General features: G+C 36.7%; 1 protein-coding gene across 3 annotated transcripts in view; it reads right to left on the bottom strand.

Moving 5' to 3' along the window:
- CSMD3 (CUB and Sushi multiple domains 3) overlaps window positions 1-24764 on the bottom strand; it is a 1326016-nt gene that overhangs the window by 610512 nt on the left and 690740 nt on the right. For all 3 annotated transcript variants that reach the window (XM_061122845.1, XM_061122846.1, XM_061122847.1), the window contains one exon: window positions 17353-17456. In XM_061122845.1, coding sequence (XP_060978828.1) covers window positions 17353-17456 — 104 coding nt within the window. The remainder of the gene's footprint in view (window positions 1-17352; window positions 17457-24764) is intronic.

Here is a 24764-nt window from a genome sequence, read left to right as displayed (position 1 = left end):
TGAGATCCGAAGAGCTCTCTTTCATAGAACCCTCTTCTTCCTTTCTTGGCTGTTTTTGCTCCCTCTCTCCCCCTGCATCTCTATTCTTCTTGCTTCAAATAGACACCTGGGAAGAAGAAGGATGTGATGATCTTTTAGATACATGGTTCCCTTCATCAGTAAATTTCCCTAAGGAGAAGGCCAATGGCATGACTTCTTTAGTTCCTACTGAATTACCTGCCTTGTTTGAGAACACAGGCTTATAAGTCTCATATTTTAGCTCTGAACCCACTCCATATCTTAGCATATAGTCTGCCTCCAGGAGTCTGTTATCATTCATATACCATGTATCTAGGAAAGCAGAAGTTATAAGAAGATTACTTAGGGAAGTGTTGAAACTTGAATAAAAGATTCTGCTCCTATGTCAAAGTGGCAAGATGTAGAGTAGTTTCACCAGTTACTTGGGGGGAAAAAGAAAAAAAAATAAGTATTAGTTTAATAAATATACCAGCATAAGAAAAAAGCCAAATAGCCATGTAATTCTACTCTTTTCTCTTTGTCAAATGTGTGGAAAATCAGCTCTTCTGATAGAATCATCAGTGAAGCTCATGCTATTGAGAAGTTACCCAGCCTCCTTGACAGCTGATATTCATATGAAAGTTTCTTTTCCTGTTTTCCAGAAGTTTTCAGAAGTTTTACACAATGTGTTTTCAATTTACATACCTACACTTGGGGATGTGCATAAGCTACTGTGGGGATTCTGAAACCAGAAGACTTTGCTCATTTGATGGAGCAAGCACACTGGGGACCAGAAGATAACTCACCCCATTGAGGAGTAGTGGCTATTCACCACCCTCTGCAACTGTGGAAGAAACAAGGGCTTGGGTGACCCATCAGAAGAGACTGCTCACGGTCTTTCTTCTAAAGATGAGCTGGGTGAGACTGCGGTGTTGTATTTAGATAACAAGTGAGTCCCCCATTAATTTCTATAGGTGATCTGTTGAAGTTTTCTCAAAATTTACATGCCTGGGTCCAAGGGAAGATAAAAATTGTCCCCTGGTCCTCTCTTTATACTTGGCTCTCTTGCTGATTGGTTGTTGTTGTTGTCGCTAAATTGTGTTCAACATGTTTGTGACCCCATGGGCTGAAGCCCACCAGACTCCTCTGTGCATAGAGTTTCCCAGGCAAGAATACTGGAGTGGGTTACCATTTCCTTCTCCAGGAGATCTTCCCAACGCAGGGATTGGACCTGTGTCTCCTGAAGTGGCAGGCGGATCATTTACTGTTGAGCCACTAAGATACCCTCTCTTACCAATTATCTAAATTCAAAATAGGAGGCAGGTAGAAGGTTGGCAAGGACAGACTACTACTCAAATCCTAGAAGCAGCTACTCAGGAAACAATACTGAAAAAGATGAAGACAAAAATAGTTTACAACTGCTATGTTAACTGTTCAGTTAATACTATTCACGAAAGGAAATAACCTTTACTCTGGCCAACCTGTGAAGACAACACAGAAGAGAAAACCATATGTCATTATTTCAAGAAATTCGGATTGGGGAAAAGAGACTCCAGAAGATGCAGAAATAAGAGAATGAGGAAAGCCCAGAAAGCTAGGGAATAATTGTCAAATGGTTTACAATTGACAGACTGAGGGAGTCTCACCAGTAGGAACTGATAAAATTTATGTTTGAATAACTTTTCCTCAGGCTAACATAGCCTTGCTTTTTCTGATAGATACAGGTGCTACTTATTCTGAAAGTGTCCCAGAAATCCTTCACTTTCCATCTGGTGATAGACCAATTCAGGTTGTTGGTATTTTAAATCAGGTTTATATGTGTTCTTTTCTTCTGTGGTTCCCACATGAACAGATCTCATGACTGAGAAACATGTCTTCTTACTCTCTCTTTATTCTCCTGTAAAGCTATCGGGGAGAGAGCTCCTGTGCAAATTAAAACTACCATATTGTATACTCCATATGGAGCATCTATTTAATGTCCTGGGGAAAAAACTGTCTTACTTGGTTATGGTGTGCCTTCTAAAAGAGAAGAAATGTAGCAATGAGTGGCAGTGTTATACTGTGCTATGTTGGAAAAGTAATCTGAGCAGAAATAAAGTAATGTATCACTTTTGGCCTTGCAGTAATAATACTGGTTTAATTTGAGGTGCAGAACCAATAGGAATAGCTTATTAAAAACATAAGCCTTGACCATGTGTCAAACGACAGCCTCTGTCAATAGCTTAGTTAGAAAAAATAAATCCAGCTATAAAAAGAATAAGAAAAACAAAGCATAACAATAAAAGCACACTAATACTAATGTGAATTCTACCAAACTTCCAGAAAACAGGTAAGGTAAATTTGATAAAGATGGTTAACCTTAATACAAAATTTTAAAGAAGTAAATAAGGCCATTGCTCTGTTAATACCTGCAGTTTTTAATACTATAACCATTATAACTTTGGAGCCACCCTCTAAGGGCTTCCCAGGTGGCACTAGTGATAAAGAACTTGCCTGACATTTCAGGAGATGTAAGAGACACCGGTTTGATGCCTGAATCAGGAAGATCCTCATGGAGGAGGGCACGGCAACCCACTCCAGTATTCTTGCCTGGAGAATCCCACAGACAGAAGAGCCTAGTGGGCTACAGACCATAGTGTCACAAAGAGTCAGACATGACAAGTGATTTAGCATGCCTGCACCACCCTGTACAAAGTTTTTCTACAATTTATCTATGCTCTGTTTTATTTTTTTTCCTGTTTCTCTCATCTAAACGGATTTATATTCTTGTTTGTTTTTGCTTATGCAAAGAAGTTCAGTATTTATGGCAAAGAGTTCCTCAAAAGTTTCCATACTCTTCTATTATTTCTTTAGTCATTTATAGAAAACTTAGGGGAAACTTGTTTCCACTAGAAGGATCTATAGGCATTCAATATATAGATGGTTTGCTAGTAGCATTGAAAACTAAACAGTAATGCAAAACTGAGGCTTTGACTTTATTACAATTTTCCCCTTCACAAGGACATACGACCTCACTGGATAAGCTGCAATGCTGTCAAACTGAGGGCTATTTACAGCATATATTGATGCTGAGGGTCCCCAAGAATTACAATATAGGATGAAAGTATGAAATTGAAAGTTGCTCAGTCATGTCCAACTCTTTGGGACCCCATGGACTGTGGCCAGGCAGGCTCCTCTGTTCCTGGAATGTGGCCTGCCAAGTCTCCTCCGCCCATCATATTCTCTCGGCAAGAATATTAGAGTGGGTAGCTGTTCCCTTCCTCAGGGCATCTTTACAACCCAGGGATCGAACCCAGGTCTTCCGCATTGCAGGTGGATTCTTCACTGTCTGAGCCGCTAACGAAGCCCAAGAATACTGGCGTGGGTTCTTCCATCCCGTCTCCAGAGGATCTTCCCAACCCAGGGATCGAACCAAGGTCTCCTGCATTGTAGACGGATTCTTTAACAGCTTAGCTACCAGGGAAGCCATACAATATAGGGCAACACTGCCCATTTGCAAATAAAATGTCATTTTGCAAAAATAACTTAGATCATTTTGGAGACTGGTAGGATATTATAGATAGTTAATTCTAGCTTTTGCAGGGAAGGGAAACATTTAGTGGAGCAACTGCAAGAAAATTGTTCAGTTTCTCTGGTTTACTCTATAGATCTAAAAAGGCTTTTGAATTAAAATTGGCTACCAAGTCAGTTTCAGTGATTCTTAATTTTGAAAAGCCCTTCTTGTTTTGTCATTAAAATAAAAGTGCTACTTTTGGAATTTTAAGTCAAAAGTTGAGATGAGACCATACATTAATAACATGTTTCTCAGTTCTTCTGGAGGCCATGACACTGTGTATACTGGGCAGTTGTAAGAGCAGCAAACACATCTTTAAAAAGGCTTAAGAACTTAATTTGGTCACTTGACTTATTTATATGCCTTACTGTTGTGACATCTACCTTCCAAGTACATAAGATCCATAATTTGTGGGTGTGGCATCAGACTGATTATGAATAAATACTATTATTCAATCCTAATATTGTATTTGGGAGATGCAATCTCTTAAATCTTATTCATTTTTTTTTTATACCAGATCCTGATGAAATAGATGATCATGGTAAAAGAAGACAGCACTAGGCCCCGACATGTTTTAACTGATTCTTGTTCATTATGCTCTTTTAAAAACAGGTCATGTACACAGGAGATGTGAGTTTGATCCCTTGCTCAGGAAGATCCACTGGAGAAGGAAATGGCAGCCCACTCCAGTATCCTTGCCTGGAAAATTCTATGGAGGAGGTGCCTGGCTGGCTACAGTCCACAGGGCTGCAAAGAGTCAGATATGACTGAGTGACTGAGCTCACAAGCACACATGTGCTCAGGATAAAAGTGACAAACTTAAGGCTTCAGATGCTATGGTGACTTGTTATGAAATTTTGGAAGCTTATATTTTGCCTTGAATTAAGTTGAAACTAGCAGCCTAGTCAATAACAGTAACAAGAATTGTGATTTTTGATATATATATACATCCATATGCATACACACAGAGGTGCGCGCGCAAACACACACACACACACACACACACACACACACACATATGCCTGTGTCTGTCATGCAAAAGAGCAAGTTTTGAAAGCTAGAGGATTCTCTACCTTTAGGGGAAGTAAGATATCTCATGAAAAATTGATAGTTGATTTTTCAGAGGTGGTAAAACTGTCTGCTCAGATCAGTAATCCATTGTAGAGCTCATGCAGGGCAGAATAAAAACTTCTGAAGGCGATGATTTTGTTGACAGAGATATAAAAGTCACTGTTAAAATGTGGCAGATTTCAAAGTTTGAAGCCTCACATTTAACACAACAAGAAATTTTTGTTAACTTCCAAATATATACTTCAAAAAAGGAAATGAACAAATGAATTGAAAATGGGGCTAAAAGAAATTCAACTGAACTTTTGGAATTATCCAACAAAATAATTTCTAAGAATAGTCCTTATTTTCTTGGTTAGTAATGTTGTGTTACCAACATAATTTTCTAAGTAAAAGAGGAATTTTAATGGCACTAGACTCTTAACTTATTTACCTAAAAGATGAAGTTATTCATAACATATTTAAGAGATGAGCAATCTGTCAGCAGAATTATTTATAGGTCACTTCTGAAGTGTGGTATAGGCAGTTTCCCCAATCAAATTTACCAGAAACTTGGTTCTTTTGAATTTCATAGAATCAATGCCTGTAGGAAGGAACAGATTTTGTCTAGTTATAGTGTATATGATGTCTGAACGATTTGAAATTTTTTCCACTTCAGATGCTAATACTCAAGTAGTGGTAAAGTCTCCCTCAATACACATATTTTCTATATTTTTGATACTAGAGCACCATGAACCAGAGAGAGGACGTCGTCTTATTCCCCCTGTCATCCAGTAATTATGTAAATATTTGCAGATTCCCAGAGAATGAATGAAAACTATTTGCTAAAATTTAGCAGTACACCAGATTAAAATGTCCTGGAATTTTACTTCTAGCCTTGTTGAAAATTAGAGCAAACCTTGCAGGCAAGCATCATATTTTTTCCCTTTGAACTTATATTTGGCAGACCTATGAATCTGGGGCGAGATCATGTCCTGTGCCCGATTTAAGTGAATCCTCTCATAATCATATTCAACACTTCAAAGGGTCTCTTTCTTCCCTAGAAACCCTAAGATGCACAGTTACAACGACCTTGAAGGACCCACTAGAAGAAGTATGCCACCTCTATTGCCTAGAATATTCTGCTTATATAAAAGTATTCCAGAAGAAAGACAGACTGCTTCTGTGGTGGAACACTTTGAAGGGCTACTAACCACCAATATGGCTATCAAAGTGAAAGGAAAATCCAGGTTAAAAAAAAAAAAAAAATCTATGTTTGCCAAGTGAAGCCAGCATCTCAGAAGGACTGAACAGTATTTCCTACAAAGAACTGGAAATAAATTTTTTAGAACCACTGATAATGGCACCAAACTTAACTGAAAGAAGGTATTCCAGCAAACTACGATTCTCATGAACAACTTTGCTGTCCTATTCACAACACTATTATTTCAAATATTTTAAGAATATAATTTCATTAAAAAACACATACTATTTGTTACACTATTTTTTGTTCTCTACCCCCATTAATATTTCCCACAATCATTACTTACAAACTGCTCTAAACAGTACTCCCAATAACTGAGACAGCCTTAACATTCCTAGCTTCATTAAGCTTTAGAGGGGTTATCATCCTGACTATAGGCTCTGGCCCAAAAATTTCTTAAGAGAATTTACTTTAGAAAACTTGCGGTTGCAGATCCTCTCTCCATGTTTGATATGTAAATCTTCTACAACCAGGAATATCTCTCTCAAGTACTTGGAAGCCATCTTCTTGAAATAAAATCATCATAGGAGATAGCACTCCTATTTTCCTGAGTATAGAGCCCAACTTTGTTAAGCAACTATTAGAAAACACAAATGGGCTATTAACATTGACTAATCTCCCACCTGACTTCTCTGGTGGCTCAGTGGTAAAGGATCCTCTTGCCAAGCAGGAGATGCAGGTTCAGTCCCTGAGTCAGGAAGATCCCATGGAGAAGGAAATGGCAGCCCACTTCAGTATTCTTGCCTGGGAAATCCCATGGACAGAGGAGCCTGGCAGGCTATGTATGGTTCATGGGGTCTCAAAAGAGTTGGACACAACTCAGCAACTAAACAGCAACAATCTCCCACCTAAAGTTTTCTAAACCTAGAGTGTTAGTCGCTCAGCCATATCTGACTCTTTGTGACTCCATGAACTGTAGCCCACCAGGCTCCTCCATCCATGGAATTCACCCAGCAAGAATACTGGAGTGGGTAACCATTCCCTTATTCAGAGGGTCTTCCCGACCCAGGGATCAAACATGGGTCTCCTGCATTGCAGGTGGATTCTTTACCATCTGAGCCACTAGGGAAGCTCAACGTGTTTTAGTACTTTTCTACTAGCTCACCCACACTTAGGAACCACCCTACCTTTTCCAGCAGAGTTCAAATTGTCTTCCCTATAGCAATAATCTTAACTCTCATTTCAACAGTCTTTAGCCCTATTGCAATATTCCTGACTTCTGTAGCAACAGTCTTGTATAAAGTTCTCCCTGACTGTTTACTTGGCCTGACATAATTTGTCTCTTGTACCAGTACAGACATGATCTGGTCTTACAAATCCAGCAATCCAATTACTGACAGAGTAAAACTGAGAATATCTTACTAATTTTTCTATAATACCATAATAAAAGTAACTGATATACATTCAGATACTCAATCTCTAAATTTCACACACATATACACACACAAACAGGAAAACAACAACAACAACAACAACTGTGTTAACTAGTTTGATTGCAAAGAAGATTCAGCATGAAATGTATAACATAAGAGACAAATGAAAATCTGGCATTTATAGTTTAAGAGTGCAGGAGACAGGTCTAAAGTCCCTTGATTAACTTTGATATACAAGTTCCTTCCAGTCCAAGTATAGATAAACAAAAGTGGATGTTTATTCAAACATGTGGAGGCTAAATGTTATGCTATATTAAACAATTAATGGATTACTGAGGAAATCAAAGAAGAAATTTTAAAAATACCTAGAGATAAATGAAAATGAAAACATGACAATTCAAAATTTAGGGTACCCAGCAAAAACAGTTCTAACAGGGAAGCTTATAGTGATAAAAGTTTACCTCAGGATATAAGAAAAATCACAAATAAACAACCTAAACTTACACCTAAAGCAATCAGAGAAAGATGAACAAATAAAATCCAACATTAGTAGAAGGGAGAAATTATAAATATCAAAGCAGAAATAAGTAACAACACAATGGAAAAGACCAATGGAACTAAAAAAAAAAAAATCTAAAAAAAAAGCGTCTTTGAAAAGATAAATAAAATTAAAAAAAAAAAAAAAAACTTTTAGCCAGACTCACTAAGAAGAGAGAGAGAGAGAGAGAGAGAGAGAGGGTCTAAATCAAGAAAATCAGAAATGAAAAAGAGGTTATAACCAACACCACGGAAATGTGAATGTTCATAAGAGACTGCTATGAGCAGGTACACACCAATAAAAGGGACAATCCAGAAGAAACAGCTAAATTCTCTGAAAGACACAATCACCCAAGACTGAACCAGTAAAAAACAGAAAATATAAACAGATCAATCAAATTGAATCAGTAATTTAAAAACCCCAACAAATAAAATTCAAGGGCCAGATGGCTTCAAAAGAAATTCTACCAAATATTCAAAGAATTAACATGTGTTCTCCTAAAAATTTGTATAGGAACATAATAGACTCCAAAGAGCCAAAGCAATATTGAGAAAGATAAACAGACCTGGGGAAATCAGGTTCCCTGACTTCAGACTATACTACAAAGGTACAATCATTAAAATAGTATGGTACTTGCACAAAAAATAGACATATCAATCAACAGAACAGGTAGAAAGGCTGAAAATAAACCCATACACTGTGGTCTAGTAGTCTATGAAAAAGGAGAAAAGAATACACAATGGACAAAAGCAAATCTTTTCAACAAATGGTATTGGGAAAATTGGACAGTTACATGCAAAAGAATTAAATTAGAGCATCTGCTAATATCATCTACAAAAATAAACTCAAAATGGATTAAAGACCCATGTGTAAGACTGGATACTATAAAACTCCTAGATGAAAATAGTCAGAACACTGTTTGACATAAACTGCAGCAATATTTTTTTGGTATCCATCTCTTAGAGGAATGGAAATAAAAATAAACAAATGGAATCTAATTAAACTTAAAAGCTTTTGCATAGCAAAGAAAACTACAAACAAAACAGCAAGACAACCTACAGAATGGGAGAAAATATTTGCAAACAACGCCATTGACAAATGATTAATCTCCAAAATATACAAACAGCTCATACAACATAATAGTAAACACATAAACAATGCAATCCAAAAATAGGCAGAAAACCTAAACAGACATTTCTCCAAATAAGACATACCGATACCGATGGCCAACAGGCACATTAAAAGATGCTCAACATTGCTAATTATAAGGAAAATCCAAATCAAAATTACAATGAGGTATCACCTCACACTGGTCAGAATGGTCATCATCAAATGGTATACAAATAATAAATTCTGGTCAAGAAGCAACAGTTAGAACTGGACATGGAACAACAGACTGGTTCCAAATTGGGAAAGGACTACATCAAGGCTGTATATTGTCACCCTGCTTATTTAACGTATATGCAGAGTACATCATGAGAAATGCTGGGCTGGATGAAGCACAAGCTGGAATCAAGATTTCTGGGAGAAATATCAATTACCTCAGATATGCAGATGACATTACCCTTATGGCAGAAAGTGAAGAAGAACTAAAGAGTCTCTTGATGAAAGTGAAAGAGGAGAGTGAAAAAGTTGGCTTAAAGAACAACATTCATAAAACTAAGTTCATGGCGTCCGTTCCCATCACTTTATCGCAAATAGATGGGGAAACAGTGGCTGACTTTATTTTTTTTTTTGGCTCCAAAATCACTGCGGATGGTGATTGCAGCCATGAAATTAAAAGACGCTTACTCCTTGGAAGGAAAATTATGACCAACCTAGACAGCATATTAAAAGCAGAGACATTAGTTTGTCAACAAAGGTCCGTCTTGCCAAGGCTGTTTTTTCCAGTAGTCATGTATGGATGTGAGAGCTGGATTATAAAGAAAGCTGAGCACCGAAGAATTGGTGCTTTTGAACTGTGGTGTTGGAGAAGACTTGTGAGAGTCCCTTGGACTGAAGGAGATCGAACCAGTCCATCCTAAAGGAAATCTGTCCTGAATATTCATTGGAATGACTGATGCTGAAGCTGAAACTCCAATACGTTGGCCACAGGATGTGAAGAGCCTACTCATTGGAAAAGACCCTGATGCTGGGAGGGATTGGGGGCAGGAGGAGAAGGGGACGACAGAAGAGGAGATGGTTGGATGGCATCACCGACTCGATGGACATGAGTTTTGGTAGACTCTGGGAGTTGGTGATGGACAGGGAGGCCTGGTGTGCTGTGGTTCATGGGGTCGCAAAGAGTCGGACACGACTGAGCGACTGAACTGAACTGATAGCAAAACTTATTCATTCTTTTCTTCATTTTGGGGAAAGGAGTTACTGCGTTGGTAGGTTACTTTAAGTATATTTTCTGAATAATCAGCGTCTCACTTAAAATCCTGCTCTTTGCATCCTGTGTCAAAGGCTAATTAATCTTGATATGCTTTCAAAGACTTTGGTTTTGACACAAACTATATATATCTGCTTTAGGCAACTTTGTATCCCACCCCCATCCCTGACAGTATGGGGTCCTTATGGGCCACAGGGGAAGGAGTTAAATCATTCTCAAAAACTCTGAAAAGTCTTCAAGTAGCTTTAATGTGTTTTTAACACATCTTTTTGAACAAATTATCTCTAAAACTTAATTATTAAAAACTTCTTTAGTATGTATTTATTTACAAGCTTAGTGACCTCAGGGTTTATAGTGCATTCTAATCTCCCTAGTTAGTCCCTTCATGCTAGAATGAAACAGTTAAAGCCTTAAGTAAGTGCACTGAGAAATATTCTTCAAGCATTCCAGTACAATATAAAACAAAAGACAAGCTCTATTAAATTTCAATTAGACTCAATGCCTGATTTTATTTATAATCACTAGGCATTATGGGTACATCCATTAGAAATAACAATTATAGTCCTACATTCCAACATATTTTTGTATTGTAAAAATATGTAACTTTTGCCTTTTATAGAAATAGATTTAATATTTATTTTGTTTTAATATAGGGCTATCAAGAATGAATTATACCTTCATTTTTGGATATATACAATTCACTGAGGCTAATGATGATGGCTACCAAAGTTAGATTAACAAACATCCTGGAATATCACCATTAGGGTGACAGCAAAAAGTGTCATAACCTCACTCCCATCTGCTCAGTTCAGTTCAGTTGCTCAGTCATGTCCGACTCTTTGCGACCCCATGAATTGCAGCACACCAGGACTCCCTGTCCATCACCAACTCCTGGAGTTTACTCAAACTCATGTCCATCGAGTCAGTGATGCAATCCAGCCATCTCATCCTCTGTCATCCCCTTCTTCTCCTGCCCACAGTCCCTCCCGGCATCAGGGTCTTTTCCAATGAGTCAACTCTTCGCATGAGGTGGCCAAAGTATTGGGAGTTTCAGCTTCAGTATCAGTCCTCCCAATGAACACACATCTGTTAGGGGATGGCATTTAATAAACAGGAAGAAAGTAACACATGCTGGTGGAGAGTGGAGAAAAAGGAACTCTTATACACTGAGAAGGCAAGAAGTAACAGATGCTGGTTTGGGAGTGGAGGAAAAGGAAACTTTGTACATTTGGTGGGGATATAAACCAATATAGACCCTATGAAATAGCACAGACATTCCTTAAGAAATTACAAACAGAACTACCATAAGATCCAGCAATCTCACTTCTGGCTACAGATATCAAAAAGAAATGAAACCATTATCTAAGAGTTATCTATAATCCCATTTTTACTGCAGCATTAATCACAATTACAGGGGTATGGAAACACCCTAAGTGTCTGTCAATCTGTCAGCAGATGAATAGTTCAAGAAAATTTATACATACACACACACTAAAATACGGTTCAATCTTAAAAAAGAAGGAAATCCTGTCATTTGCAGTAACATGGGTGAACCTGTAGGGCATTATGATAAGTGGAATAAGTCAATATAGAAAGACAAATACTGCCTGGACTCACATAGAAGGAATCCCCTCCCCCACCAAAAAAAGAGAGAGAGCACACGAAAGTCTTAATTCGTAGAAACAAGAGAGCTACCAGGTATTGGAGAGTGGTGGAAGTAGGTAGATGTTGGCAAAAGTTTACATATATTTAGTTATATGATGAATAAGATCTGAAAGTCTAATGTGTAACATGGTAACTACAGTTGGTAACACTCAACTGTATAACTGAAATTTGCTACAAGTAGAACTTAGAAGTTCTCACTGAAATAAAAAATAAGGTAAATATGTGGGGTGGTAGTACATATGTCAATTAATCTGATGGGAGAATCCTTTCACAAAGTATACATATATTAAATTATCACATTGTATAATTTAAAATGTCTTATTTTTTTCATCAATTATGCCTCAGTAAGTCTGGAAAAAAGATTAAAAACAAATAAAAAAGAAAGGAAAGCAGATCAAGATACTAGAACAACATACAGGTTTAAGAATTAAAATACAGGGATTTCTCTGGCAGTCCAGTGGTTAAGACTTTGTGCTTCCAATGCAACAGGTGTGGATTTGATCCCTGGTTGGGAAGCTAATATCCCATAAACTGTAAGGTGGGGCCTAAGAAATACATAAAGTACTACAGAATGATGGGACTACATGTATGTTAGTTCAATTAGGTAACTGAGTAGTGAATAATTGTGAGTTTTGCTTCATTTAAGGTCTTGGGTTTCAGAAATTTTAATTTATTAGCCAATTCTAAAGCATAATATATGTGAGAGTGTTTGGAAGAGTTCTTATTACAGATACAAAGAGATTTCTATATTAACACTTGTTTTTAGGAAAGATTTGAAGGTCAAGACCTTAGCACATACATCTTTGTACTTTTCTATGGATACTTCATTTACATATTTAGCACTCTAACAAGGTGCTTAAAATAGTTGGCATTTGTGGGAAGAACTCTAATATATTTACATACCTTTTCTATATTTTGTCTTAATTTGTTTTCTATAGTCACTTTTGAAATGCCTACCATAGTACAAATATTCTTGTTGAAGAAGAAAAAAATACCTACTAAAAGCATCTTTAGACAATTTGTTCCAATTGAATCCAACACAAAATAAATACACAAAAACTCCAAATAAAGCCATAGTCGTTGCTTAAACTGCAATAAAATAATCAGGATTTTCACAAAACAAACTAAAGTATAATAGTAAACTGCTTTTTTTTTTTTTTTTTTTTCAGAAAAATCGTCAGTGTTCTCATAATGGAAAATGTGACTATAATCACACTGAAGAAATAATGAAGAATCATAAAAATAAATTATCTCTTCTATTTAACATTTTGTTGCTAGTAATCAAATGTCACAGAGATTATTTCATACTGCAGCCTAAAGTAATTCTGAATCTCCAAGAGCATGCGTTTATTTTTGCCCAACAGCAAGTCATTTGAATGACTGCACATCGAATTCTGTCCACATGAGACAATTGCTACTGTCAGTTTCATTGTTTTCTTGCATGCGGTATCAGTGAACACTGTTGAAACTCTGAAGCCAGAGACTAAACATCCCCCTGCTGCCAAAATGTATATGTTGAAACCTAATATCCAACGTGAGGTTATATGAAGGTGGGGACTTTGATAGGTGATTAGGTCACGAAGGTAAGCTCTCATGAATGTGACTGTGTCCTTATAAAGGAGGCTCCTGAGAGAACTCTGCCCCCATCTGCTATATGTGGACACAGTAAAAAGATGGCCGTCTATGAACCAGAAAGTGGGTTGTCAGTAGACACAAAATCTGCTGCCACCATGACCTCTTACTTATACCCTCCAGAACTGTGAGAAATATATTTGCTGTTATAAACTGTTCAGTCTATGCTATATTTATATATATAGAACCATAGCAGCCTGGATGCACTGATCCACCAGGCAGTCCTCTACACAGTGCTCTACGCCTCAGGTATGCCTTGCTAATGTCTGCAAAGACTTCCTCCTGTTGGCATGTTTCAGTTGACATGTCTACATGCAGATTTAACTTTTCCTCTCCCATTATAATTCATGCAACACCTAACAATGTTAACACAAGCCTCTGTGTTAGGTATTTTGGGAAATCCAAGATGAGTAATAGTTGCTGCATTCAAGGAACTTAAATGACTGTGAGCATGTACGGAGTGCGTGTGCGTGTGTGTGTGTGTGTGTAATGGAGAAGGACAAGAAGGTGCGCAAGGCAGAAATAAAAGCAGTGAAAATATATTTTTTTCTTGCTTTTTAAAAACTATAAAATAAAATGTGAAGGATTTTTCTGAATGGTCAATTTTCTAAGTCCTTTTTATACTGTTACCATCCATTTCTAAAAATATCACCTTGCTATTATATTCAGTATATTCCCTTCTTTCATTATCCTATGGTGTCAGTTAGTATTTAGATTTTCATTATTAAGAGGGGAAGGTACAAGAACAAATTTGGGAAGGTATAAGTTCCTGGTTGTAGAAAAGTTGGCTCAAGGCAAATATCTTATACAGTAGTCTGACAGCAGGGTAGCATTTTTAAAGAATAAATTGTTGAGTAGTTAAAAAACATGTATCTTCAGCTAAGTAGCTTGTCAAAACATATGGGCCAATAAGCTGAGAGCAATAATAATAACCTATGAGAAAAAAGAAAGCTACATTTTCTTAAAGCCAGTGTGAATATTACACATTTAATATTGTTAAAATAAAGAAAATATTAATTTAAAATATATCAGCACAAAATAGGGTACACATGTGTGTGGACATGCATGTATATTTAAACCATATTTAAAATAAAATGATATCCCAGGGAAGAGTGCTGTTAGAACATACTACCAATATATCTGAGAATTAAATTTTACATTGTAAACAGATACAGCACACTCAAATTATTTTTAAGTTGTTGAATTGCAAAAATGATATGCCTTGTACTTCAGGAAAAGAAATTATAAAAATTATTTTTTAAAACTTTTCATAATTCATTTTAAAAGATTATTTTAGCTGTCAAACATGTTATGACTATATGGACTATATTTTTTATGGAGTAGAATATCACAATCGATTTTAACTTTTAGAAACTAAATATTAAAAAAAAACTGGAAACAGAAGCATCATGTAATCCCAACGCTTAATTTAATACTATGACGTAAATAAAATAGGATGGATTTTTCCTTATCTGTTAAATATTTTAAAAACTGAGGTGTTATATGTTTATTAACCTAATCAGAACTTATAAACAAATATATAGACTGAATTCATCCTCTTAAAAAATACTTTCAAATATGATATTACATGGGTCTCTGTTAAATGAACATATTGTCCATGTTTTACTATGTTCCTGACTTTCAGCTATCTAAATTTTTAAGTAAATGTATTAGTTTTAATGTCAAAAGTTAAATCTCTAGCAAAACGAATACATAGACGAGTAAATACATTGCTAAATAAAACGTTTAAATGGAGACTAGTTTACCCGTTAGAAGAACATTATTTCAAATAAGTTATTTCCAGTTAACTTTTTAAAATAATTTATTGACAATTTATCATGCCGTATGCAATACTTTGAGTTTGAACAAACTCCGGGAGATGGTGAAAGATAGGGAAGCCTGATGTGCTGCAGTCTGTGGGGTTGCAAAGAGTCAGACATGACTGAACAATAAAAATGCAACACTATTTTGAAACTTGGGCAAGATAGGCCCCTTCTCTGACCCTTTCCACTGACCATTCTATAGCCCACCTCTTGCCCAGGTTTGTGGCTGCCCACACCCCCTAGGAGATCATAGACTAATTTCCAGCTGCAACATGGTAAGAACAGAAAATAATAGGAATTAGAACTATATCTTTTAAACTTTAGAGTAATTTGAAAGAATAATTTTCTCTGGTGAATTTCATAATAAAAAGCTGGAAATTTATTTATATGTGTTTTATTTTTCTAAATTTTTTTGTTTCATTTTGTAAAAGTATCAGTCCAAGACAAATTAAAAATAAAAACAAATCTTTTATTTTACAGTTTGTTTAAAAAGTACTGTTCTACAACTCACTGAAAACTAGTACCCCTGGAATTTCCTGCTACCTGGACCCTCATAAGCCTCTTTCCAGGTCCACGTTCTCAGGGTCAGAACACATGACTGTATGTGCACTCCTAGACCCAGTGGGCACCATATAAAGCAGATGTTAACAGACGCAATGGTAGGGGTTCAGTAATTTATGTTTTAAAGAGTGCATCAAGTAATTGTGATTTGCAAAAGACCCCATTTTTGAGAAATAACACATTGATAAAGCCTGAACTGCAAATCAACAGTTATGAAAGGAATACTGAGAGAAAGCATATCATAACCTTTTGAGGTTTATCACATGAAAACAGTACACTAGCCCTGAATATTTTTTCTTGCCCCTATCCGAGATAGATTATTGGAATGAATAGCCAAGGATTAGGCGACAGACAAATTCCTAAAACACAGAGTGAAAAAACACAGTATATACTATTTCCATGACTGCAGGCCATGAAATCGGAAGATGCTGTGCTTCATGAAAGGAAAGCTATGACAAACCTAGACAGCATTTTAAAAATCAGAGATTTCACTTTGCTGACAAAGATCCATATAGTTAAAGCTATGATCTTTACAGTTGTGAGAGCTGGACCATAAAAAGGCTGAGTGCAGAAGAATTGATGCTTTCTAATTGTGGTGCTGGAGAAGACTTTTGGGAGTCCCTTTGACTGCAGGGAGAGCAATTCAGTAAATCCTAAAGGAAATCAACCCTGAATATTCATTGGAAGGACTGATGCTAAAGCTGAAGCTCCAATACTTTGGCCACTTGATGTGAACAGCTGACTCATCAGAAAAGACCCTAATGCAGGGAAAAACTGAAGGCAAAAGGAGAAGAGGTGAGCAGAGAATGATATGCTTGGATAGCATCACTGATTCAATGGGCATGAACTTGCGCAAATTCCAGGAGATGGTTGAGGGACAGGCAGGCTTGGCGTGCTGCAGCCCATGGGGTCACAAAGAGTCAAGACACAACTTAGCGACTGAACAGTAAGTTCCTAACATTTCCCTTTACTTAATATAAGTTCATCCTTTTTTTCTTCCTTCTTCACATTAAGAACCTTTTTAGTATATTAGTTCAACTCTGAGAGCTATGCACTGCTCTAGTCCTACTACTACTTCATGCCAAGCCACTGATTAGCTCTCAGTAACAGATACTGAGGATGACCAGGTATGACTAAGCCTCCAATCAACTGCAACACCCACCAGGTTTTAGTACTAGTAGTACTGTCTCTAGGATCAATTTCATAACTTTTTTTCTTCCCCACTCTATTCTAAAACAGTGAGGGTAAAAGTATTTTCCAAAATAAGGCCAATCAGCCTGTCTGTAAATTCATCCTAGGCCCCTTTCTGGCAATGGATTCTAAGTACCTATGTGTGGATCAAGTATATTAAGCCTTATTTAGAAGGACTAATAAATATACCATATGCAGATGGATGACAATAAATAATATACTATGCTCCTTCTGTTGGAGGTAGTGAGAAGAATCAATGGAAAAAAAAAAAAAAAAGGTAAAATTACACAAGAACCTGATAGGTTAAGTCAAGAAAGAAACATTGAGAACTTACACTTGGAGCACTGTCCTTGGGTCTCCAACTTCACCCCCATCACCAATTGTCAGGGTATCATAGCCAATTTCCAGGTCAAATTCTTCAAAATTTATCTGGATGACCTACCAATGAACAGAAACAAATATCTCAAATATATCATTATATATTAAAAGCAAACAAGAGAACAAAGGCAGAAAAACATTAAAATGCCTACAGACATATTATATATCTATATGTCCATAGCTATCTATATAAGAATTTCATACTATGACAGGAAATCATATGAGAATATTTCTAATGTTCAATCATTATAATTATAATTTTATTTACAGTATCATATCTTGTTATAATTTTTCAATGATATAACATGGTTCTATTTATAGAAGATTCTTATCTGAGGAATTTGAATGTAAATCTAACTTGAGAAGTTTTTATAAAAAGCACATGTAGGTGGAGAGTGGTTTACAGTAAATAAAAATAAGCTAGCACGGAAAAGCACAGAGTATAAAATTGCCACTAGATAGTAAAGCTTATAAAATATTAGAACTAAATTTGAACCTAGATCAGTACATTTAAAGGCATCAGGATTATTTTGGTGTATTCTTTGGTAATCAGTTCAGTTCAGTTCAGTCAATCAGTCGTGTCCAACTCTTTGTGACCCCATAAATCACAGCACGACAGGCCTCCCTGTCCATCACCAACTCCCGGAGCTTACTCAAACTCATGCCCATCGAGTCGGTGATGCCATCCAGCCATCTCATCCTCTGTTGTCCCTTTCTCCTCCTGCCCTCAATCCCTCCCAGCATCAGGGTCTTTTCCAACGAGTCAACACCTTGCATCAGGTGGCCAAAGTACTGGACTTTCAGCTTCAGCATCAGTCCTTCCAAACAACATCCAACACTGATCTCCTTTAGGATGGACTAGTTGGATCTCCTTGCAGTCCAAGGGACTCTCAACAGTCTTCTCCAACACCACAGTTCAAAAGCATCCATTCTTCGGCACTCAGCTTTCTTCACAGTTCAACTCTCACATCCATACATGACCACTGGAAAAACCATAGCCTTGACTAGACGGACCTTTGTTGGCAAAGTAATGTTTCTGCTTTTTAATATGCTATCTAGGTTGGTCATAACTTTCCTTCCAAGGAGTAAGCGTCTTTTAATTTCATGGCTGCAGTCATATTCTGCAGTGCTATTGGAACCCCCCCCAAAATAAAGTCTGACACTGTTTCCACTGTTTCCCCATATATTTGCCATGAAGTGATGGGACCAGATGCCATGATCTTAGTTTTCTGAATGTTGAGCTTTAAGCCAACTTTTTCACTCTCCTCTTTCACTTTCATCAAGAGGCTTTTTAGTTCCTCTTCACTTTCTTCCATAAGGGTGGTATCATCTGCATATCTGAGGTTATTGATATTTATCCTGGCAATCTTGATTCCAGCTTGTGCTTCTTCCAGCCCAGCGTTTCTCATGATGTACTCTGCATATAAGTTAAATAAGCAGGGTGACAATAGACAGCCTTGACGTACTCCTTTTCCTATTTGGAAAAAGTCTTGTTCCATGTCCAGTTCTAACTGTTGCTTTCTGCCCTGCATACGGGTTTCTCAAGAGGCAGGTCAGATGGTCTGGTATTCCCATATCCTTCAGAATTTTCCACATTTTATTGTGATCCACATAGTCAAAGGCTTTGGCATAGTCAATAAAGCAGAAATAAATGTTTCTGGAACTCTCTTGCTTTTTCGATGATCCAGCAGATGTTGGCAATTTGATCTGTGGTTCCTCTGCCTTTTCTAAAACCAGCTTGAACATCTGGAACTTCATGGTTCACGTATTGCTGAAGCCTGGCTTGGAGAATTTTGAGCATTACTTTACTAGCGTGTGAGATGAGTGCAATTGTGTGGTAGTTTGAGCATGCTTTGGCATTGCCTTTCTTGGGACTGGAATGAAAACTGACCTTTTCCAGTCCTGTGGCCACTGCTGAGTTTTCCAAATTTGCTGGCATAGAATCCCTCATTTATATTACATTTTGACAGCAAAATTGGGAGCACAATTCTTTGGGAGACATATTATATCATGATAAGCAATTTAATATTAGTTCTTATCAAAATATAATCATGTATTTGTTTATTGTTTATATATTTATGCAAAAGTTCATATTAATTAAATTGCAGTTCTTAAATTCAGAAACCAATGTAACATTTTAGAGAATAATTTAATTAAGAATCTGTACAGAAGAAATTACATAAAAATTGTCCTATAAATATGCTTAGAGCAAAAAGTAATTTACAATAAAGTTTCAGAATAGCTGAGGCTACCAATAGTACCAGAGAAAAATGAAAAAGGCCTTAATTTTTTTTTAATTATTTAAAATATGAGAGATTTCATATCTTATTTTTACTTTTTTAACAAAAAGCCCAAATTTTTATTATATTTCTTGATTTTTTTAAAAATTATTTTTATTAGCATTGATTAAAGCACTTGTTTTGGTCAGACAAATACAGAATATATAAAAACACAATTTTAAATGGCTATGATTTAAAAGAAAAGGTTTGCCTATTCTACATTGAGTTAAATATAAGTACTCTCAATTAATAATTTCCTATTAATAGAGATTAAGTTGTTCCCATTGCTTTTGCTATAATGAGCAACATGGTTATTTTCTGGCTTAAATGTACATATGTATCTCTACATTAAGTGTGTACTTATGAGTATAATTTCTGAGTAATAACAGTCAAAATTAAATTTCAAAATATTGTGCCATATGGTTTGAAAACTCTTATCACTTTAAATGTCCACAACTTGTGTACATTATATTCCATTAGTTCTACAAATCTAGAGGGTATAAAAAGTGAAGGCTTTTTTGCATTTTCTTCATTAGTAATCAAAGTATCTTTTTATGTTTGCCATTTATGTTCCTTTTCAGGTTTTCTGAACCATCAGTACTATCTTTTTCCGAAAGTTTTCCATTATACAAAACTAAAACCTGTTACCATTAAGCAATAACTCCTTGTTTTCCCTTTTCCCCCTTATCCTGGTAACTTTCAATATGTTTTCTAACCCTACAAATTTGCATATTCCAGATATTTTATGTAAGTGGAATAACACAGTATTTGCCCTTTTGTGTCTGATTTACTTCACTAAGCAAAGTCTTCAAGGTTCATCTGCACTGTAGTGTGTATCAGAACTTCATTCCTTTTATGGTTGAATAACAGTCCATTTGTTTGTTGTTCAGTCACTCATTTGTGTCTGACTCTTTGTGACCCTATGTACTGCAGCATGCCAGGTTTCCCTGTCTTTCACCATCTCCTGGAACTTGCTCAAACTCATGTCCATTGAGTCAGTGATGCCATCCAACCATCTTGTCCCTGTCATCCCCTTCTCCCCTTGCCTTCTATCTTTCCCAGCATCAGGGTCTTTTCTAATGAGTCAGATTTTCACATCAGGTGGCCAAAGTGCTGGAGCTTCAGCTTCATCATCAGTCCTTCCAGTGAATATTTCAGATTGATTTCCTTTAGGATTGACTCGTTCATTCTCCCTGCAGTCCAAGGGACTCGCATGTGAAAGTGAAAATCGCTCAGTCGTGTCCAACTCTTTACAACCCCATGGACTATACAGTCCTGGAATTCTCCAAGCCAGAAAACTGGAGTGGATAGCCTTTCCCTTCTCCAGGGGATCTTCCCAGCCCATGGATCGAACTCAGGTCTCCCGCATTCCAGGCAGATTCTTTATCAGCTGAGCCACAAGGGAAGCCCAATACTACAGTTCGAAAATATCAGTTCTTCAGTGCTCAACCTTCTTTATTCCAATTCTCCCATCTATATAAGACTACTGGAAAAACCATTGCTTTGACTATACAGACCTTTGCCAGCAAAGTAACATTTCTTTTCAATATGCTGTCTAGGTTTGTCATAACTTTTCTTCCAAGGAGAAGCGTCTTTTAATTTCATGGCTGCAGTCACCATCAGCAATGATTTTGAAACCCAAGAAAATAAAGTCTGTCACTGTCAGAGGAAATAAAGTCCATTTACCTTTATACCTAATTTGGTTTAACCATTATTCAATTGATGGACACTTGGCGTGCTTCCATCCTTAACCTGTGATGAGTATTGTTATTATGTAGATTGGTGTAAAAGCACCTATTTGAATCTCTGTTTTCAATTATCATATATATGCCTAGGGGTGAAATTACTGGATCATAAATTTAACATTTTGAAGAACTACCAAGCTGTTTTCCAGAAATTTTGAACATTCAAAATTTCTACCAGGAATTCATGAGGGTTCCAACTTCTCTATATACCTCACTGCTTTTTGTTTTGTTTTTATTATATCCATTCTAGTAGGTATAAAGTTTTAGCTTACTGTGGATTTAATTTCATCTCTCTAATTAATGATGTTGAACACCTTTTAATGTACTTATTAGCCATTTGTATATGTTTTCGGTAACTGTCTATTTAAATCCTTTATCCTCTATAACTTATTGTTTCTCTTTTACCTCTTTTAAATTAAGTCATTTGTTATATTGTTGCTGAATTGTAAGAGCTCTTTACATAGTCTAGATATTAATCGCCTATCAGCTATATTGTTTGCACATATTTTCTCCCATTGTGTGAATTATCTTTCCATTCCTATGATAGTGTGCTTTGATGCCTCAAAAATTTTAATGTAATGAAGCCCACTTTATATATTTTTTATTGCTGTTGCTTGTGTTTTTGTGTCATATTTAAGAAGCCATTGCAAAATCCCATATCATGTTATTTTTTTTCTTTTTTTCTTTTATGAATTTTACACTATAATCACTTAAATTTAGGTTTTTGATCCATTCTGATTTAACTGTTGTATGCAGTACAAGTAAGAATCAAATTTCATTGTTTCTACATGTGGCTATTCAACTTTACAAGCACCATTTATTGAATCTCCTGCATTGCAGGTGGACTCTTTACCATCTGAGACACCAGGGAAGCCCAACTACAAGAAAACCTCACTTTATTGCACTTTGCTTTATTGTGATTGGCAGATAATATATTTCTACCAACTGAAGTCCCGTGGCAAATCTGTGTTAAGCAAGCCTATCATTACCATTTCCTTTAAAACAGCATGTGTATACTTTATGTCTTTGTGCCATGTTTTAATATTTATCACAATATTTCAAATGTTTTTATTACTATTACATTTGTTATGGTTATCTGTGCTCAGTGACTTTTGATGCTACTTTGTAATGGTTTTGGGTAGCTACAAACCATACCCACTTAAAACTGTAAACTTAAATGATAAACGTCAAATGCATTCTGATTGCTCCACTGGGCTCTCCCCCATCTTTGTCTTTCTCTTTCAGCCTCCCTATTCCCTGAGAGACAATAACATTGAAATTAGGCCAACTAGTGACTCCACTCCAGTACTCTTGCTGGAAAATCCCATGGACAGAGGAGCCTGGTAGGCTGCAGTCCATGGGGTCGCGAAGAGTCAGACATGACTGAGCGACTTCACTTTCACTTTTCACTTTTATGCATTGGAGAAGGAAATGGCAACCCACTCCAGTGTTCTTGCCTGGAGAATCCCAGGGATGGGGTCGCACAGAGTCGGACATGACTGAAGTGACTTAGCAGTGACACTACCATGGCTTATAAGTGTCCAAATATAAAGAGGAGCCCCACGTACCTCATTTTAAATCAAAAACTAGAAATTATTAAGCTGAGTAAGAAATGAATGTCTAGAGTCAAGACAGGTTGAAAGTTAGGCCTCTTGCATCAGTTGCAAGGTGTAAATGTAAAGAAGCTGTTCTTGAAGGAAATTAAAAATGCTACTCTAATGTACACAGGAATGATAAGAAACTGAAATAGCCTTACTACTGATATGGAGCAACTTTTAGTGGCCTGAATAGAAGTTCAAACCAGTCACAACATTCTCAAAACCAAAGTCTAATTCAGAATAAGGCCCTAAACTCTCATCAAGTCTCATGAAAGTTCACAGAAGTGAGTAAGCTGCAAAGAAAAGCTTGAAGCTAGCAGAGGTTGGTTCATAACGTTTAAGGAAAAAGAGCCATCTCCATAACATAAAAGTACAAGGTAAACAGCAGAAGCCGAGGCAAGTTATCTAGAAGATCTTGCTAAGACAATTAATGAAGGTGGCTACAGTAAACAATAGATTTTCAGTGTAGACAAAACAGTTGCCTGTGTTGGAAGAGGAGTGAAGTTAAAGTCACTCAATTGTGTCTGACTCTTTGTGACCCCATGGATTATATACAGTCCGTGGAATTCTCCAGGCCAGAATACTGGAGTGGGTAGCCTTTCCCTTCTCTAGGGGATCTTCCCAACCCAGGGATTGAACCCAGGTCTCCTGCCATTGCAGGTGGATTCTTTACCAGCTGAGCCACAAGGGAAGCCTGTGTTGGAAGAAGACACTATCTAGGATTTTCATAGCTAGAGAGGAGAAGTCAATGCCTGGCTTCAACGCGCAAACTGACTCACTCGTTAAGCGTATGCTGTTCAGTTGCTCTGTCATGTCCGACTCTTTGTGACCCCATGGACTATAGCCTGCCAGGTTCCTCTGTCCAGAGGATTCTCCAGGCAAGAATACTGGAGTGGATTGTCATTTCCTTCTTGATATTAAGGGTATAGGTAGCTGATTTGAAGCCAATACTGATTTACTATTCTGAAAATCCTACAATTCTTAAGAATTATGCTAAATCTACTTTGTCTGTGCTCTATGAATGGAACAGTAAAGCCTGGAAATAGCACACCTATTTACAATACAGTTTACTGAATACTGTCAGTCCACTGTTAAGACTTACTACTCAGGAAAGAAAAAGATATATTTTAAAATATTATTGTTTATGACGATGCAGCTGGTCACTCAAGAGCTCTGATGAAACTGTAAAACAAGATTAATGTTGTCCTGTCTGCTAAAACAACAGCCATTCTGCAGTCCATGTATCAAGGAGTAATTTTTATTTTCGTCTTATTATATAAGAAAAACATTTTATAAGGCTATATCTGACAATAGATGGTGATTCCTCTGAATAGATCTGGGTAAAGTAAATCCTCTGATAGATCTGGGTAAAGTAAATTAAAACCTTCCTGTAAAGGATTCATCATTCTAGATGTCGTTAAGAACATTTGTGATTCATAGGAAGAGCAAAATACCAACATTAATACGAGTCTGGAAGAAGTTGATTCCAACCCTCATGGAGGACTGTGAAGTGTTCAAAACTTCAGTGGAGGAAGTCACTGTGGATGTGATGAAAACACCAGGGGACTATAACTAGAAATTGAACCTGAAGACGGAACCGAAATGCTACAATTTCATGGTAAAACTTTATGATGAGGAATTGCTTCTTATGGATGAGCAAAGAACATGATGGAATCCCTTCTCGGTGAAGATTCTGTGAAAACTGTTGAAATGAAAACGAAGAATTTAGAGTAGAAAAACTTATTT

Source organism: Dama dama, chromosome 21 (genome assembly GCF_033118175.1).
Source record: "Dama dama isolate Ldn47 chromosome 21, ASM3311817v1, whole genome shotgun sequence".
Classification (NCBI taxonomy): domain Eukaryota; kingdom Metazoa; phylum Chordata; class Mammalia; order Artiodactyla; family Cervidae; genus Dama; species Dama dama.
This window is presented reverse-complemented; position numbering and strand designations above follow the sequence as displayed.